The 15,698-nt window shown below is 46.2% G+C and overlaps 1 protein-coding gene across 6 annotated transcripts in view; it reads left to right on the forward strand.

The window, feature by feature from the left end:
* Positions 1-15,698, forward strand: part of ARHGEF1 (Rho guanine nucleotide exchange factor 1) — a 59,246-nt gene that overhangs the window by 12,234 nt on the left and 31,314 nt on the right. For all 6 annotated transcript variants that reach the window (XM_070950252.1, XM_070950254.1, XM_070950257.1 and 3 more), the window contains exons 2-7: positions 4,561-4,662; positions 5,521-5,604; positions 7,513-7,632; positions 8,837-8,938; positions 9,191-9,233; positions 14,294-14,399. In XM_070950252.1, coding sequence (XP_070806353.1) covers positions 4,636-4,662; positions 5,521-5,604; positions 7,513-7,632; positions 8,837-8,938; positions 9,191-9,233; positions 14,294-14,399 — 482 coding nt within the window. In that variant the 5' untranslated portion in view covers positions 4,561-4,635. The remainder of the gene's footprint in view (positions 1-4,560; positions 4,663-5,520; positions 5,605-7,512; positions 7,633-8,836; positions 8,939-9,190; positions 9,234-14,293; positions 14,400-15,698) is intronic.

The raw sequence follows: 15,698 nt of genomic DNA on the forward strand, positions 1-15,698 counted from the left end.
CTAAAAAGCCCGTGGTTTTTCCATTAGGCGGCTGCAAGTAGCCACCCAGTCCTTCATGCCAGCTTTTCACTGTTCCTTTACAGAGGGACGCTGAGTCCTGAAAAAGAAATATAGATAGTCCCAGGAATGGGCTTTAAAAATTTTAGCAAGGAGTTCTCTGCCTGGTTTCTGGGTGGGCGTGGCCTAGTCGGTCTCCTGCACCATGGGGGGGGGCTTTTTGCCCTCCCCGGACTCCGGAGGCTTTTCTCGAGCCTCCGGGAGGGTGAAAACGGCCTCCCCAGGCTCTGGAGGCCCTCCCAAACTTCCAGTAGGTTTGTTTTTCGCCCTCCCCGAGCCTCTACGCACACCCTGCACCTACTTGCATCCAAAACAGGCCACGTTGAAACTCCTGGGAAGGGTGGGGTGAGCAGGGCCAGCCAGGAGTGGGGTTTGGGGGGTTCTCCGAACTGCACAGAATCTTAGCTGGAGGTTCTGCCGAACCCCCAGAATGACTTTTTTTTTTTTTTTAATTTGATTTATATGCCGCCCTTCTCCGGAGACTCAGGGCGGCTTACAATGCATTAAGCAATAGCCTTCATACTTTTGTATATTTATACAAAGTCAGCTTTTTGCCCCCACAAACTGGGTCCTCATTTAACCTACCTTAGAAAGGATGGAAGGCTGAGTCAACCTTGAGCCTGGCGAGATTCGAACCTGCAGAAATTGCAGGCAGCTGTGTTAATTACAGGGTGCATTAAACCACTGTACTACCAAGGCTCTTACGACTTACGATCATTCATTTAGCAACTGTTCAAAATAACACCACCGCTGAAAAAAAAAGTGACTTACCACCATCGGCGCCTCCCCATGGTCATGTGATCAAAATTTGACCTCTTGGGAACCATCTTGTATTTATAAAAGCTGCAGCATCCCGGGGACATCAGATCGCCATTTTGCAAACTGCTTCCGACAAGCGAAGTCAATTGGGGGTGGGGGGGGTGGGAGGAGTCAGATTCGCTTAACAACTACACAAGTCACTTTAACAACTTGCAGTGATTTGCTTAAGAACCGTGGGCAAAAGAGGTCGTAAAATCCGGCGGGGCTCGTAATCATCACCTTGCTTAGCCACAGAATTTCTGTTCCTAACTGGGGTTGTAAGTCGAGGACTAGCTCGGTTTCCCGTTCTTGAAGGAGGATGTGCTGCTTAGTGGCCAAAAAAAAAAAGCTCCGGGGCATGAAAAGAGGATCAGCTGAATCCTGATCGCTGTGTTATTTGGCCTCCTCTCCCCTTGAGGAGCGTCGGTGTTTGGGAAGCCCTGGTGGTGCAGTGGTTAGAATGCAGTATTGCAGGCAAACTCTGCCCACGGTCTGGAGTTCGATCCTGACCGGCTCAAGGTTGACTCAGCCTTCCATGCTTCTGAGGTGGGTAAAATGAGGACCCAGATCTTTGGGGGCAATAGGCTGACTCTGTAAACTGCTTAGAGTTGTAAAAGCACGGTGGAGCGGCATATCGGTCTAAGTACTTTTGACCTTCCTTTCTTCCTTCCTTCTTTCCTCCCTCCCTTCCCTTCCCTTCCCTCCCCTTCTATGGTGCGCAGTGGTTAGAATGCAGTATTTATTTTATTTATTTTATTTTGTTAGTCATATTTCTATGCCGCCCACTCTCCGAGGACTCTGGGCAGCTTACACCAAAGACCGTATACTAAATAGCATATTGCCCCCTAACAATCTGGGTCCTCATTTTACCCACCTCGGAAGGATGGAAGGCTGAGTCAACCTTGAGCCGGTGAGATTTGATCCGCTGATCAAATTGCAGTATTGCAGGCTAACTCTGCCAACTGCCAGCAGTTCGAATCTCATCAGGCTCAAGGTTGACTCAGCCTTCCATCCTTCCGAGGTCGGTAAAAGGAGGACCCAGATTGCTGGGGGTAATAGGCTGACTTTGTAAACTGCTTAGACACGGCTGTAAGGCACTATGGACTAGTACATAAATCTTAAATGCTATTGGCACAGGTAGTCCTCGATTTACAACAGGTTCATTTCGTGACCTTCGAAGTTACAACGGCACCGGAAAAAGTGACTTATGACCGTTTTTCAAACTTACGACCACTGCAGCATCTCCGTAGTCATGTGATCAAAATCCAGATGCTTGGCAGCTGGTTCCTACTTAGGACCGTTGCTGTATCCCAAGGTCATGCGATCCCCTTCTGCGACCTTCTCATAAGCTAAGTCAATGGGGAAGCCAGCTTCACTTAACAACCAGGTTACTAACTTATCAACTGCAGTGATTCACGTAACAACTGTCATAAAATGGGGCAAAACTCACTTAACAAGTGTCTCTCTTAACAACAGAAATGTTGGGCTCGATTGTCGTAAGTCGAGGACTATGCTGTTTTAAGTGCTGTTAGTATTGCTATTGGACAGAATCCCACCTTACAGCCCTCCAGGATGCTGCAACGGGGTGCTGCTATTTTTTTTTCACAGTTGACCCATTTTTTCCCCCTCCCCAATGGGAGCCCCTCCCTGCCTTAGTGCCAACCAGCCAGCCTGTTGGAAAAATGCCCTCTATGAGTCAGGCTGCGTATGGGGTGTGGACTTTCCCTACTGCCAGCCGCGTCTCTGAGGCCTCTTTGTAGGTAACAGAGGCAGCATTCATGCCACACTCACCTCCACCTAAGGCAGGAATTTCTGAGTAATGGGGGCTGAGGGGGGGTAGCTTGAATACCTTCCTGTGTATGAAATCTCCCCCCTGTTCTATACCTCTTTTTTTTTTTGCCTATATCCCTGGAAATGGGTTGGAGTTGGAGTCGGCATTTGTCTTCTTCCCACACTCCAAACTAAACCAAGGTTGGATGTATTTAATCAATTCTGGGAGTTGAAGTCTGAACTTCTTAAAGTTGTCAAGGTTGGGGAAAGACCGTCTCTATCTGACGGAAGGATGGACCTGCGTCTAGAATTCAGAGAAAACAAAACAAATATCGATAACGATGGTTTTCAAATATCCCAGACCTTGGACATTTTATCACAGGAAAAGGGAAAAGCAGAAGCACCATAAACCATTGCAAATGTGAACGAACAAGGACCGACTTCCGGGGTTGTATGCAAGGAGAGGCAATAAATTCAAGATGGCGGCTACCATTCTGGGTTTAAAATCCCTACTAAAGTCCAAGCAGAAGCACCATTGTTGCTGTTGTTGTTGTTGTTAGTTGTGAAGTCGTGTCCGACCCATCGCGACCCCATGGACAGCAGGCCTTCCTGTCCACTACCATCCCCCGGAGTCCATTTAAGGTCACGCCGACTGCTTCAGTGACTCCATCCAGCCACCTTGTTCTCTGCCGTCCCCTTCTTCTTTTGCCCTCCATCATTCCCAGCATTCGGCTCTTCTCCAGGGACTCCTTCCTTCTCACTAGGTGGCCAAAGTATTTTGAGTTTCCTCTTCAGGATCTGGCCTTCTAAATAGCGGTCAGGGTTGATCTCCTCTAGGACTGACTGATTGGATTGCCTTGCAGTCCAAGGGACTCGCAGGAGTCTTCTCCAGCACCAGAGTTCAAAGGCCTCCATTCTTTGGCGCTCAGCCTTCCTTATGGTCCAACTTTCACAGCCATCCATTGCAACTGGGAAACCTTGACGATACGCACTTTTGTTGGCAGGGTGATGTCTCTGCTTTTTAGTATACTGTCTAAATTTGCCATAGCTTTCCTCCCCAGGAGCAAGCGTCTTTTAATTTCTTGGCTGCAGTCCCCATCTGCGGTGATCTTGGAGCCCAGGAAAATAAAATCTGTCACTACCTCCGTTACTTCCCCATCCATTTGCCAGGAGAAACACCATAAACCATTGCAAATGTGAACGAACAAGGACCGACTTCCGGGGTTGTATGCAAGGAGAGGCAATAAATTCAAAATGGCGGCTACCATTCTGGGTTTAAAATCCCTACTAAAGTCCAAACATGCCAGGCTGGGGAATTTGGGTTAGTGGAGTCCACGCATGCTGACTCAGTTGAACTCCACAAGTGCTGGCTGAAGGAATTCAGATGGATGGGGAATCCGCCCATCTTAAAATTGCTAAGCTCTATGCTGCGGCCACAACCCCAATTCGCTTCATTCCTATTTCAATCAATCAATCAGTCAATCGGACTACAGCTGGAAGGGAGCTTGGAGGTCTTCTAGTCCCACCCTCTGCTCAAGCAGGAGAAACTCTATAATTTGAGACAAATGGAGCAGTATATAGGAAGTCCACAAATCTTAAAGTTGCCAGGTTTGGCAACATCTGATTTACAGATCATGGATTGGTGATAGAGGTTGTCCATTTTCCCACATCTGTCTGTCACAGGGTCTTTTGAAAGGATTCAGTAGTGGGACAAAAAGGCCAAATCCAATCTAAACATCTGGCTGACTGCAACGAACCATGATGATGATAATAATAATAATCAATCATAATCATAATACATCAAAATATTATGACATCCTACATTCTTGGAAAGGACTTGATGCAAATGAAGACCAATGCCAGCTAAAGAACAGGCATTTGTGATGTCACACTGTTGTGTATATTGTAATTATAATACTATTTTTGTGCCACTAGGTGTATGCTGATCCAGGCTATTTGGACACCCTGACTCAGGTGCTGGGAACCCTCTTTCCCCCCCAAGGGGGCAGAATGGAGTTAGAGGAGGGTTACAATGGAGTAAGTAATTGGCTGGGGTGTATTTGCAAATAGGATGGAGGGGCGTGCATGTGGATGGATGGATGGATAGCTAGCTAGATAGATAGATGGCAGGCAGATAGATAGATGACAAATGACAAACAGATAGATAGAAACAGATGGATGACAGATGGATAGATAGATTTGGATGGATGGATGACACATAGATGACAGGAAGGTAGGTAGGTAGGCAGGCAGACGGACAGATAGATGACAGACACAGATAGATAGATGGATGACAGGTAGGTAGGTAGATTGATACTGGTAGATGGATAGATGGATGACAGACATATACCGTGTTTCCCCGAAAATAAGACCCTGTCTTATATTTTTTTGAACCCTGAAATAAGCGCTTGGCCTTATTTTTGGAGAGGTCTTATTATTTTGGGGCGCGTGGAGCAAGACGGGGCTCCTCTTGCCGTCTTACCTGATTCCCAGCTCTGTCTCCCTCACCCTAACCAGAGGAAATGGCTGCGCATGCATTGAAATATTTTCCGGGAGGGCTTATTTTCAAAGAGGGGAGGGGCTTATTTTAGTACATGCGCTCAAAAGCCCGATTGAGCTTATTATCAGGGGATGTCTTATTTTTGGGGAAACAGGTAGATAAATGACAGATGACAGACAGGTAGAAGGTAGGTAGGCAGGCAGGCAAGCAGACAGATAGATAAATGGCAGATGATAAGCAAACAAGCAGAGAGATAGATTGCAGATAGATAGCTAGGTAGATTATATAGACAGACAGCCATGGCCCGGTAGTGGGCCGTAGCCTTGGGGTGGGGTGGGGGTTGGTGACCCCTGGCCTAAATGACCTTGGGGATTTCTGGTGTTTTTTTTCTCCAGAGTTCAGCCCTGGGAGCTCAAGGGGGCATGGCTATGTCCATCATTGGTGCAGAAGATGAGGATTTTGAAAATGACATTGAACCTGTAAGTGGGAAAATTAGCAGAACAAACGCAAGAGGAGCCTTAAGAAAATTAAGAGGATAAAGTGGATCTCCTACATGGAATGGCAGAGGGATTAGGTTGGGGAAAAGCGTGGAAGAAATGACATTATAATGCATACAGATAGTCCTCAACTTATGACAGGTGATAAGCAGGCTCTGTTACAGTCGTAAATTGAGGACTAGCTATAGTTTATTGAATCATATGCCGGATATGGAAATGGAGGGGTCCCTCCTGCCCCATGATCAAGCTCAAGAGTTGTTTGTGACTCCGAGAATTATAGAATACAGAGGTGGGCAGGGAACTTGAAGGTTATCTAGTCCAGGCATCTCCAACCTTGGCAACTTTAAGACTTGTGGACTTCAACTTTCAGAGTTCCTCAGCCAGCTTTGCTGGCCGAGGAATTTTGGAAGTTGAAGTCCACAAGTCTTAAAGTTGCCAAGGTTGGAGACCCCTGATCTAGTCCAACCTCCTGCCAAATGTGGGAATCTAGTACTTCCGTATTTCCAACCGTGATGGAACTACTCGGGAGGGAAAAATTTCGGAGTGAAAAAGAAGCGGCTTCTTCATGAAACGTAAATTTAAATTATGAAGCTCACTGCTATCAAACTGGGATGACCCACAATTGTAGACACTTGGATGGGACTTTTAAAACCCGATCCTGGTTACTACCTGGTTGGGCAGAATCATAAATAGGCCATCTTCTCCATCATGGTAACTTGAAGATGTCTCAACCCAAGACATGGCTGGCTGGAGAATTCTGGGAGTTGAAGTCCACGCATCTTCAAGCAGCCAAGATTGATAAACACTGCTCCACAAACACAACATTGAGTTGAACATGTAGCATAAAGGGCCAGATTTGATCAGCTGCTGGCCTGAATCCATCCTGAAGATTCTTCTGAAGTTAATGCTGGACGGGACAAAAACCACAGGAGGATCTGAACAGGAGATTGAAGAAACAGACAGCTGGACTTATAGTGGCTGGATGAGGACATTCCATTCCCAAGGGTATTGAAGATAGCTAAGGAAGCTATTTCTGGTACTGATAGAAAAGAATATTTGTAGCTCAGGGCTGAACTGTGGGGCCCTTAGTGCTTTCAGAAGTTGGTGGTTTTCTCATGAACATTTCATTACCTAACTAGGTAACATCAGTGGTAGTGGGATTTGCTCTTTGTTTTATATACTTACAGTATATACCCAGGGCAAGATACTACCATGTTTCCCCAAAAATAAGACCCTGTCTTATATTTTCTTGAACCCTGAAATAAGCGTTTGGCCTTATTGCCATGCGCTCAAAAGTCCGATTGGGCTTATTATCAGGGGAGGTCTTCTTTTGGGGAAAACAGGGTAGTATATAAAAATAATAGCAAACGGCACTCCCTTCTAGCATTGAGGATGTTACCTAGTTGGGTAATGAAATGTCTGCAAGAAAACCAAGCTCAGGGAGCACTATGGACCCTATAGCTCAGGGGTGTCAAACTCGATTTCATCGAGGGCCGCATCAGGGTTCTGTTTGACCTTTGGGGGCCGGAGTAGGCGTGGCCAGCTCGACGTCACTTGTCTCGGGGGCGCCTGTGGCGGCCCGAACGCTCTGCCAGCGAAAACGGGATCCCGAGCTCCGTTTTCGGCTGCTATGGCCTCCTGCAACCCTCTGCCAGCGGAAATGCTCCGTTTTCGCTGGCAGAGGGTTGCAGGAGGCCATAGCAGCCGAAAACGGAGCTCGGGATCCCGTTTTCGCTGGCAGAGGCCCCCGCGGGCCAGTCCTTCACTATTTCCCAAATACCAGCCATGTGCTTAATGCCCACATGGGATCCGGCCTCCCGGGGCCTTGAGTTTAACATCCCTGCTATAGCTATTTTCTGATTTTTTTCCTATTTTGGATTCTCTCCACAGTTCCAGCACCCGGACACTCAAACCAGCTTGTTCCAAAACCTGGAGATCCTGATGAAGCACCCTGCCTACTTGATGGTTTTCATACAACATGTGGTGTTGCAGTTCGATTCGAGCCCTGTGGTGAGCTGACAACATCCTTGTGTTGTGTTTCTTTTCACTGCAACTGCCTCAACTCCCTTCCTCTTCTGCACAGCTTTCCCCCCCCACCCGTAACCTACAACTTAACCACCGTGAAACACCACACCCTCTTCCACTGAAGCTGCTAGAGACGGATCCTCAAAGTTTAAACGTACATTGTGGCGCAACAGGCATTGAATGCACACATGTTCATGCCGGTACCGTTCACATCGATGTGTTAGGCCAGGAGTCGGCAACCTGCAGCTCTGGAGCCGCATGTGGCTCTTTCATCCCTCTGCTGTGGCTCCCTGTTACTCAAAATATGCGTCACGACACTCACCAGCACATGATTTATTGAGCTTTTCAACTCCTGGTAGGCCAACCATGGATAAATCCAAGAAAAGAAAAGTTTCAGAAGAAAACGGAACGTTTAATTCAACTACTTATGCTGGCTTTGTGGCCGCTCAGGAAATAGTCAGGCATGGGAAGGGTTTTGTGGCTCCCGGTGTTTTCTTTTCTGTGGGAAACGGGTCCAGATGGCTCTTTGAGTGTTTAAGGTTGCAGCCCCCTGTGTTAGGCTGTGCCGTGGATTGAGTTCCAAGGCAAAATGATGCTGGCTGGGAAACTCTGGGAATTGAAGTCCACACATTTTAAAGTTACAAAGGTTGAGAAACACAGCTGTAGAAGAATCACTGATGCATTTCTTGCTGGACTGGATGAGTCTAGTATGACAGGAAGGGAAGTTGCATGATTCTTGCCACCCTCCTTAAGTAACATTAACGTGTGACATAATATAGTGGCAGTCTAACTGGCAATGGACAACAGAGATTGTTGTCAAGGGTGACAAAACATAACATGGTTATAAGTGTGAGGAAAAACACCTCCAAAAACAGCCTGGGACCCCATAATAAGTCCAAAATCCCTCCCATGTTTTCTGAGTTTGTGGCTGCTAGTTATATCTTTTAAAAATTGCTAGAAAGGGTTGTCTATTTAAATGGGGGGAAATCTTCAATCCCAATCGTGACAACCATTCTGATTTTTCAAGTCGCTCCCCACATTCCAGTTTTAAGATGGAATGGCGGACTTCAATTCCCAGAATTCCCCAGCCATAACTACAGATGTTACCTAATTGGGTAATGAAAACAACACAAGCTCAGTCTCTGTAGTAGCTTCTGTGGGTTTCCTTTAATATCTTCTCTCCCTGTAGCTCTGTTACCTGCACGTGGACCTCATCCTAAACCGCCTTGGGCCCAAGGAAGCCAAGAAGCATTTTGTGGATTTTTGCCATTCCTTCTTAGACAAAACTGGGGTGAGTAGACGCCTGGGAAGACCTTTTGAAAATAAAACTTCCACCCCAACTCTTTTGATAATTGGTAATGAAGGTCAGATTATTTTTCTTTCCCTTCCAGGTCAGATTTACACCATTTGTTCTCATTCCCCTGGTTCACAGGATAGTAAGAACTTATATAAAGGCTCCAGATAGTCTTCATGATTGATAGTTGCTTTATTTTCAGTCCCTGCATTCTTATCTGCTCCTTGCATTCTCTTATCTCTTTCACAGCTGCTGAGAGTCCCTGTTCCAAATGCTGTGCAGTTTGAACTGGGTAAGGGCCAACTTTTGTGAGGTATTTTGTTGTATGATCTGGAGCAGAGTTTATAAATGAATCAGATGTGAGCTGCAGAAATCCAGATGACTGCCAGAGGGCAGCAAAACATTCAAGCTTTTTTAAAAAAATCACTGCTGCCCTCTGGTGGTGATCTTAATTTTCACAGTCTAGATGAGATTGCCCTAAAGATTTGTGTAGCTTCTGCTGTGTTATACACCAGGGATCACCCACCTTGGAAACTTTAAGACTTGTGGACTTTAACTCCCAGAGTTCCTCCACCAGCTTTGCTTTCCACCTTTCCTAACTGGATATTAGGGTTGTTTTCGCCGTATTAGCTGGGAGTTATGGGTGTTGCAGTCTGAACACATCTGGAAGGGACATGAGGTTGGAGAAAACTGATTTAAGCAATTATTTGCATAAATCTCTTTTGTTTGATTCTGTGCACACAATTCTTTCCTCTGTAGAACATATTCTGGCAGCTGGGGAAAATGGTTGTTGTTTTGGCCAGAGTGACTCATGTAAAATCTGGTTTAAATTGTGAATGCAATTGAAAAAAAATGGAACTATTTCAATTCGGATATTTGAACAGAATTCTTAACTTGGATCGGTTTGGTTTTGGCTTTCCGGATCGATTCAGAAACATGTATTCTTTCACCTCATTGGTTCAGGAGCATTTCAGTCCACACTCATCACATCACTTCAATTTCGGAAAGCGATTTGGCGTTTTAAACCAAATGACCCCTAAATCTTTGAATCCAATATTGGCCGATCTTACTTTTTCCCCATTCCTGCAAAATTGTGGAAAAGCCACCGGATTTCAGATGGTGCCATTGAATTGTGTTCATTACGGTTTTGTTAGGTTGTTTACATGGAAAGAGTAAAGTTTTATAGCTCATTCGGATGCACATATTTCAGCCGCCTGAAGGGATGACTAGGGAACTCTGGGAGTTGACATCCACAAGTCTTAAAGTCGCCCAGGTTGGACACCCCTGAAATTTTAGACAGAAGGAAAGGTGAAAATATCCCTTTGCACCTTTGAGGCCTTTGAACTCTGGTGCTGGAGAAGACTCCTGCGAGTCCCTTGGACTGCAAGGCGATCCAACCGGTCAGTCCTAGAGGAGATCGACCCTGACTGCTCTTTAGAAGGCCAGATCCTGAAGAGGAAACTCAAATCCTTTGGCCACCTAACGAGAAGGAAGGACTCCCTGGAGAAGAGCCTCATGCTGGGAACGATTGAGGGCAAAAGAAAAAGGGGATGGCAGAGAACGAGGTGGCTGAATGGAGTCAGTGAAGCAGTCGGCGTGAGCTTAAATGAACTCTGGGGGATGGTGGAAGACAGGAAGGCCTGGAGGAACATTGTCCATGGGGTCGCGATGGGTCAGACACGACTTCGCAACTAATAATAACAACACCTTTGAAAGTCAGTGTTCATCGCAAGGCTTGCTGCTAGGGAACAGCTGAGGGTCCCTAGGAGAGAAGGGGCAGGCATTACAATCTTGGGTCCACACACAACAATTGTGTTAACTTTCCACAGTGGTGCAAGACACGTGGTGGGTTCAGCTGCTGTTCCAGGCTGACTTTGATCCAAGCTGCAGGTCCCCAGTTCTGCCAGTCCCCTTTCTCTCCTCTCCTCTCCCCTCACCAACCCACCCAACCCTACACACACACACACACACACACACAACCCCTTGGTTTTGCTACAGCTGCTGGGACGGGTGAAACTAAATGAAAGACAGGAAGCTAAAGAGTTTAAAGAACAGTGGGGAGAGCCGCTGTTTTCCTGCCAACAATTAGCTCATCTCATCTGAGTTTTTTTTTTTCCTTCTCTTCTCTGCCATGCAGGGAAGGACAGGAGCCTGTTGGGGTGGGTGGGGGTGTAGGGCCATCTAGTTTCATAGCTTCCGAGTGTCACCTAGCGGCCACACCTGCAGGTTGCAACACCTGAGCAAAGCCACACACTTGGCGGGCGCCGAGGACACATGCCAACACAAGCTCGGAAGGCTGTTTCCAACCCCCCCCTTTTTTTTCCACTCAAAGGGATCCTGAAATGGCAGGAGGGGTTAGGAGGTCAGTTGGAAGCTCTGTAGGCAGAGCATGAATCTCATTTCCAGGGTGGGGAAGAGCTTTGAGCTGTGCAGAAAGCACTCCTTGCCCAAAAGACTAAGGAGGGGAAGGGCTGAGAGACATCCTGTCACTGTTTTCTGTAAAGAAGATCTCTTAGTTGTACAGAGAGGAGAGAGAGAATGAGAGACAAAGAAAGAGAATGAGAGAGAGGGGGAGGGAGGGAGCGAGAGAGAGAGAGGAGAGGGAATGAGAGAGAACGAGAGAGAGAGAGGAGAGAATGAGAGAGGAGAGGGAATGAGAGAGGAGAGGGAATGAGGGAGAGGAAGAGAGGGAATGAGAGATAGAGAAAGGGAGAGAGAAAGGAGGGAATGAGAGAAAGGGAGAGAGAAGAGGGAATGAGAGAGAAAGAGGGAGAGAGAATGAGAGAGAGAAAGGGAGAGAGAAGAGGAGAGGGAATGAGAGACGGAGAGAGAGGGAATGAGAGAGCGAGAAAGAGGGAGAGGAGAGAATGAGAGAGAGAGGGAATGAGAGAGAGAGTGAAAGAGGAGAGAATGAAAGAGAAAGGGGGGGGAGAGAGAGAGAAGCTGAGACATAGCTAAGGTTCCTGATTTAGAAAAAGTTGCCAGAAACTCTCATTTTATTTATGTTGTGCATAAGTATTTATTTATTTATTTTAGGGTTTTTTTTTAAATCCCGCCTTTATTTTTATAAACAAGTCAAAGCTAGGAATATACCTAATACTCCATCCTCTTCTTATTTTCACAACAACAACCCTGTGAGGTGGATTGAGCCGAGAGCGAGAGGGATTGGCCCAAAGTCATCCAGTTGTCTTTCATGCCTAAGGCAGAACTAGAACTCACTGTCTCCTGGTGATTGGGCCCAAATCACCCAGCTGACTTTCATGCCTAGAGCAAGACTAGAACTCACAGCCTCCTTTTTTCTAGACTGGCGCCTTCACCACCGGACCAGTATAGAATAAATGCATATTAAATAACTGCAAACCTTTAGCAAGTGGTAGGACTCTAATCCTAGAGGGAGAAGTGAGAATTCTCCAACCAGCAATTCTGGAAGTTGGATAATTTTTGAAGTTGCCAAGGTTGAAAAAAAACGCTGCCATAACTATGAATAGCTTTCTCTCTCCCTCGCCAATATTTTTCCGCATGTTCTTATTTTTGATCCGAGATACATCTCGGGCCTCACCAGATCACCGCCCTATGGATCTCACTGCAGAAGAGATCAACTGCAGATCAAACCCAGAATTGTTCCCTCTTCCATGTGTTGGAGAGGAGCATATGTCTTCCGACAGCTGCACCACCCACCCTACAAATGGTTGCCTTGTAATTCTAAGCAAGTTTTTTTTTTTTTTTCTGCTCCCGGGACAACTTCCTTTATGGGAGCAGATCAGGGACCGTGGCATGGGAGCAGCTGCGAACAATTTGCCTTGCTCTTGCTGTGTTTGCACAAAGATCACAGGCGAGGTCCCTCCCTTTGGAAGGGGGCTTCAAATCCCCCAGTGGTTCCCAGCTCACCACAGCAGACCAAGCCCTCCTATTTATCCTGCGGGCCAGTTGCCAAGACAGCTGGGAAAGCTTTGGGGAGATATATTCTAGGTTTATGTCATGTCCTCTCTTTCGGTCTGCGTCTTTCTTTATTGCTGTATTTGTACAAATATAGCAGCAAAACTATCCCCCTGGACTTGGAAGTGCTGCTAACCACACACACACAAAAAAAAGTCCGAGTGATGCAGCGTTTCACAGGGGCTCTTTATGGCTGGATGAATTTAGATGTGGGATGGAACAGGAAGGAAATCTCCACCAAGAATCTTGGTGAATTGGAGCCGTGGAAAAACCACGTTGGAAATGGATTCTTTCAGTGTCGAACTGACAAAATCTTTGCAAGCTTCGGCTAGGCTAAGGCTGAGAAACTTGAGGTTGCCGATAGAAGAGAATATTCGTAGTTCAGGGTAGAAGTATGGGGTCCCTGGTGCCCTCTGAGTTTGGTGGTTTTATTGCAGATGTTTCATTAACTAGAGAATATCATCAGAACTAGAGTGAGATTTATGGAGAGGAGGAGGAGGAGGAGAAGGACTGTGGGGTCCTTCGTGCTCTCTGAGCTTGGTGGTTTTCTTGCAGACGTTTCATTACCCAACGAGGTAACATCATCAGTGCTAGAAGGGAGCAGGGTTTGCAAAGTGGAGGAGGAGAAAGACTGTGGGGTCCTTGGTGCTCTTTGAGCTTGGTTATTTTCTTGCAGATGTTTCATTATACCAAACTAGGCGGTGCCATCAGTGCTAGAAGGGAGAGGAAATTCCACTTCCTTCTATCACTGATGAAGTTACTTAGTTGGGTAATGAAATGTCTGGAAGAAAAACCAAGTTCAGAGCGCATGAAGGACCTCATTCTCCTCCGAAACTCTACTCCAGTGATGGCGAACCTTTTTGGCACCGAGTGCCCAAACCCAGCACCGGAAATCCAAAGATCAGCTGGCTGGCACACGCATGCCTGTTTTTTGGCTGTTTATGGCCACTTTTCGGGCCGTTTTCTGGCCATTTTTCTGGCTGTTTTCAAGCAGCCGGAAAAATGGCCGGAAAACAGCCTTTTTTGGGGCGTTTTGGGACTTTTTCGGGCCGTTTTCAGGCTGGTGCCCGCGAAGACGAGCTGGCTGGCGCGCTGAAAACCAGAAGAGAAGCTAGTAATGGCACACATGCCCACAGAGAGGGCTTTGCATGCCGCCTCTGGCACGCGTGCCGTAGGTTTGCCATCACAGCCCTTCTCCCTTCTTTGCACTGAATAAGTTACCTAGTTTGGTAATGAAATGTCTGGAAGAAACAATCAAGCTCAGAGTGCATCAAGGACCCCACAGAACTTGGGGTTATATGTTGCATAGGGCCCTTGTGGCTCTTTTTCCTTGCCCCCAAGCTGTCTTAAACTGTGATTGCCGAACATTGGTTGTGAGTTTTAGGGGTTTTTTTTTATCTTCTTCTCTGATTGCAGACCGAAACAGGCCTGATCTCATCCCGGAAGACCAACTGAAAAAATATTTGCAGGACATCCAATCCTTTCAAGAAATGGAGATCTCCCAGCAGTTGGAAGACTTCAGGTTTGCAATCGACAATTCTCAAGACACCCCCCCCCCAAAAAAAAAAGTCTTCGCTGCACTTTCCGACAATCAAAATCACAAGCCGGAGGTCCCAAATACCGGCCATGTGGCATTGTGCTTAATGCCCACATGGGATTCATTTTATGATGGCAACCGGAAATGCTAGAACTGCTGTCACTAAGTGGCACATTTTACCGACCACATCACTTAATAATGGAAATTCTAGCTTCAATCACCGTTGTTAAGTGAGGACTGCCTATAATTCGGTCAAAAAGTTTAAGAACCACCATTGGCAGAAGGAATTGGGTAATCTGAACTTGGCTTGTCAGGGAATTGTTCGACAGGTGCCCAAATGAAGTCAGAAACGCTGACACAAATTTATAGTTTTATATATATGAATATATTTAACATCTGGATTTACAGCAGACAAGATAGTCAGGTAAATGGGTGCACCGTGAGGTAAATCACAAAGCACACAGATGAAAAAAGGCGGGAAAAAAGGAAACTCCCTTTACACCCACAGTAACCAATCGCAGCGCAGCTTGCCTCAGGCATGAGTCAGTCCCCCCCAATCAATCAATCACAACGGTGTGATTTGGCTCACTGTTCAATCTCACTACTCCAGCTACTAAATTTAAATATCTTAATAAGGCTTTTGATTCCAAAAGCTAGAAATAAGTGACTGAGTTAATTGTAAGGATGGGTTGTGTTGTAGATTCAAAGAGGAAAGGAGACTTTTGAGGGGGCCTACAACCCCTATTAGTGCTCCCTTAAAGAGGCTTCAGCTTTTCTTAGGGTTGCCCAGTACAGCAAAGTCCTAGGAAATGTATAGTATAGTAATAGTAATAATATAGTTATAGTATAGTTATAGTAAAGTATAGTAATAGTATAGTTATAGTAATAGTATAGTAATAGTAGTATAGGAAATAAGTGGTACCAGCAAAGTGTAGAGAAGTTGTCACAGCTGACCACCCTGGTGCACAGATAGTCCTCAACGTATGACAAATTCTAGAATCAGAATTTCCATTACTAAGCAAGGCGGTGGTGAAGTGACTTGCGCCCCGATTTTACAACCTTTTTTTTTTGGCCAGGGTTGTTAAGTGAATCATGCAAGTCGTTAAGAGAATCCGGCTTCCCCCATTGACTTTGCTTGTCGGAAGGAAGCCTTCTAGGGGAGAAAAAAATCGCCATGCTGGCCACATGACCACAGAAGTGTCTTCAGACAATACTGGCTCCCTCGACTAAGAAATGGTGATGAGCCTCACTCTCTCTAGAGTCGGCACGAGTTTATCTTTTATG

The sequence above is a fragment of the Pituophis catenifer genome, unplaced genomic scaffold (assembly GCF_029215685.1).
Source record: "Pituophis catenifer annectens isolate HBS135680 unplaced genomic scaffold, rPitCat1.0.hap2 SCAF_9, whole genome shotgun sequence".
Lineage (NCBI taxonomy): Eukaryota > Metazoa > Chordata > Lepidosauria > Squamata > Colubridae > Pituophis > Pituophis catenifer.